This window comes from Trypanosoma grayi (assembly GCF_000691245.1).
Source record: "Trypanosoma grayi strain ANR4 Tgr_1462_V1, whole genome shotgun sequence".
NCBI classification, from domain to species: Eukaryota; Euglenozoa; class Kinetoplastea; order Trypanosomatida; family Trypanosomatidae; genus Trypanosoma; species Trypanosoma grayi.
Window position 1 is genome coordinate 545 of NW_008827080.1, and position 2,688 is coordinate 3,232.

Consider the following 2,688-nt stretch of genomic DNA (forward strand, 5'->3'; position numbering starts at 1 on the left):
TCTCTCTCTCTCTCTCTCTCTTTCCGTCCTTGTCGTCGTCTGCCTCTCTTTCCGGCAGGAATTGCCCTCCCCCCCTCTTCACCACTCTCGCCAGATCAAACCAGCGAAAGGATGCGGCTGGCGAGGATGCCGCCGCGTGTGGCAGGGCGCTCCTTCCACGCGCAGCACCGCACGCCCATTCTGCCGCAGCTGCCGCCGGAGGACGCGGCACCGCCGTCAACGACGCGCGTGTCAGTTGCGTACCTGCTGCACCGCCACCCGGTAGTGAAGCACACGCCGCACCCGCTCGAGACGGAGATGGGATACCTGCTTGACCGCGAGCACCAGCGCTACTGCCGCCACGAGGCGTCCGAGTCGGCCACGCATTTCATGAGCCAGCGGGGGCTCTCTGTCGACGTGCTGAACCGCACTGACGCCCGCCAGATACAAAGCAACTTCTTCGGTCTTGAACTCTACCAGGACGCGATGCGCGTGGTGCTGCAGCGCTACAAGCCAGAGAAGCGAGTGACGCCGCACGACTTGTGGAACCCCGCGGATCTCGACGGCGCGGCACCACCCACGCGCCACTCGATCCACCGCAAGCTCGACGACTACCTCTACCTCATCGTCCAGGACGCGGCGACGGGCAGGTGGACGGTGCCGCAAACACCTCTGGGCGAGCGGGAGACACTGCGCATGGCGGTGGACAGGGCAGTAGCGAAACACAACAGCGAGGGTTTGGACTGCTACGTGTGGTCCAACGCACCACAGGCAACGGTGCTGAATGCTGCCGACAACAAACGTCTTTTCATCTACGCCGCTACGTACTTGGTGGGGCGGCCAAAATTCTCGGACTTTGAGCCGACGCCAAAAGATCACGCGTGGGTATCACGGCATGAGATGGTGCAGTACCGGCAGGAATTCGAGACTCCCGACCTCCTCGAGGCTCTGCTCGACATCTCCGCCGATGGAACATTTGAAGGTTGAGTGCGCACAAGAGGCAATGCCGTAGCAGTATGAATTCGAAAACCAGATACTATTGCATAATTGTCCTCCAACTTTTTTTTTTCTGTTGGTCCTCCACTGACTTTTATCCTTTTTTCTCTCCTTTTCGTCCCTCACATAAATACGAGCGTGGTTCTCAGCAAGAATCGTTGTGCACAACTCCCTGCTATCGTAAACAGAAAGGAGGCAGTGCGAATGTCCGAGGATCCCCGTCTGCGTCTTGAGCGGTTCATGCGGAAGTACAATCCGGAGAAGCTCAACTCCATTGATGCCATTCTGAAGGCATACAGCGGCAATGAGGGAAAGATGTTTGAGGCGCTTGTCAAGAAGTATGGACCNCCATTCTGAAGGCATACAGCGGCAATGAGGGAAAGATGTTTGAGGCGCTTGTCAAGAAGTATGGACCGGAGCCACCACGGGAGGACGTCCCTGCTACTTGTAGGCAAGAGCTCCAACCTTTCAGCATTGAAAGTGGGGCTATGAAGGGTTTGCTGCGTGTCCCAGCCAATGAGGCTATCGAAGCCATTCTAAGAGTCGCCGAGGTATCATACGAAGACGTGCTGCTGGCGTTGCCTAAGGAACGTCTGCGTGCACTTTTCACCAAGAAGGATAATTTATCACAGCTGGAGAGCATAGAGGTGGCTGCGCCTCCTGCTGCTTGTGACGGCGGTGAAGATCCCCGTCTGCGTCTAGAGCGGTTCATGCGGAAGTACAATCCGGAGAAGCTCAACTCCATTGACGCCATTCTGAAGGCATACAGCGGCAATGAGGGAAAGATGTTTGAGGCGCTTGTCAAGAAGTATGGACCGGAGCCACCAAGGGAGGACGGAGACGCTCCTTCTCTTACTGCTGCTGCTTGTGACGGCGGTGAAGATCCCCGTCTGCGTCTAGAGCGGTTCATGCGGAAGTACAATCCGGAGAAGCTCAACTCCATTGATGCCATTCTGAAGGCATACAGCGGCAATGAGGGAAAGATGTTTGAGGCGCTTGTCAAGAAGTATGGACCNGCCATTCTGAAGGCATACAGCGGCAATGAGGGAAAGATGTTTGAGGCGCTTGTCAAGAAGTATGGACCGGAGCCACCACGGGAGGACGGAGACGCTCCCTCCGGTTATTCTACGGCTGGTGCTGCTGCTGCTGCCACTGTGCGAGAGAAGATTACAACATTGCAGTTCGATGCAGAGGCAGTGAGAGAGAGGCTGACGCGGTTCTTGACGAAGCACGCTCCAGAAAAGTTGGCTGGTGTGGACGCGCTTGTTGAGGCGTGCCAAGAGAGGGGTGTGGAACAGATGATGGAGAGCCTCGTCGCCACGTACGGGCCGGAGCCTGTGGGAGATCGTACTGGCTGCGATGACGGTGAGGAAGTGAAGGGGAATGGGAGGACTGCGGAGGCCAGCATTGGGGAGGAGCGACAGCAACTCGCTGCGTGGCTTCTTGCGATTGGTAAGGATGCTAAGACGGTGTGCCACACCATCATGACAAAGGAACAGTTGCTGCGTCTCACAAAGTCGACGTTCGGCGACTACGAGAACCGACTGCGGCGCCTCTTCGTGCGCCACGCCCCGTCGCGGCTGGCGGAGGTGCAACAGTTGCTGGCGGCGCACGACGGCCTCGAGGACGAGTTGCTCGCGTATTTCTCGCGCGAGTTGGGGCCGGAGCCGGCGAGGACGGCGCCGACGGCGTTGCTGCACCTCGTGAGCCGCC

The 2,688-nt window shown here is 58.0% G+C and overlaps 2 protein-coding genes across 2 annotated transcripts; both read left to right on the forward strand.

Annotated features, from left to right (window-relative positions):
• Nucleotides 1–111: 111 nt before the first annotated feature.
• Nucleotides 112–966, forward strand: DQ04_14621010 (39S ribosomal protein L46, mitochondrial; the record flags this gene model as incomplete). The annotated part of the gene is made up of 1 exon (XM_009317170.1): nt 112–966. One exon carries the CDS (start codon nt 112–114, stop codon nt 964–966), a length of 855 nt encoding a protein of 284 aa, XP_009315445.1.
• Nucleotides 967–1,358: 392 nt separating this feature from the next.
• DQ04_14621020 (hypothetical protein) lies at nt 1,359–2,688 on the forward strand (the record flags this gene model as incomplete). Its single annotated transcript, XM_009317171.1, has 1 exon — nt 1,359–2,688. A coding segment is annotated over one exon (1,330 nt), but the record flags the coding sequence as incomplete, so codon positions are not given.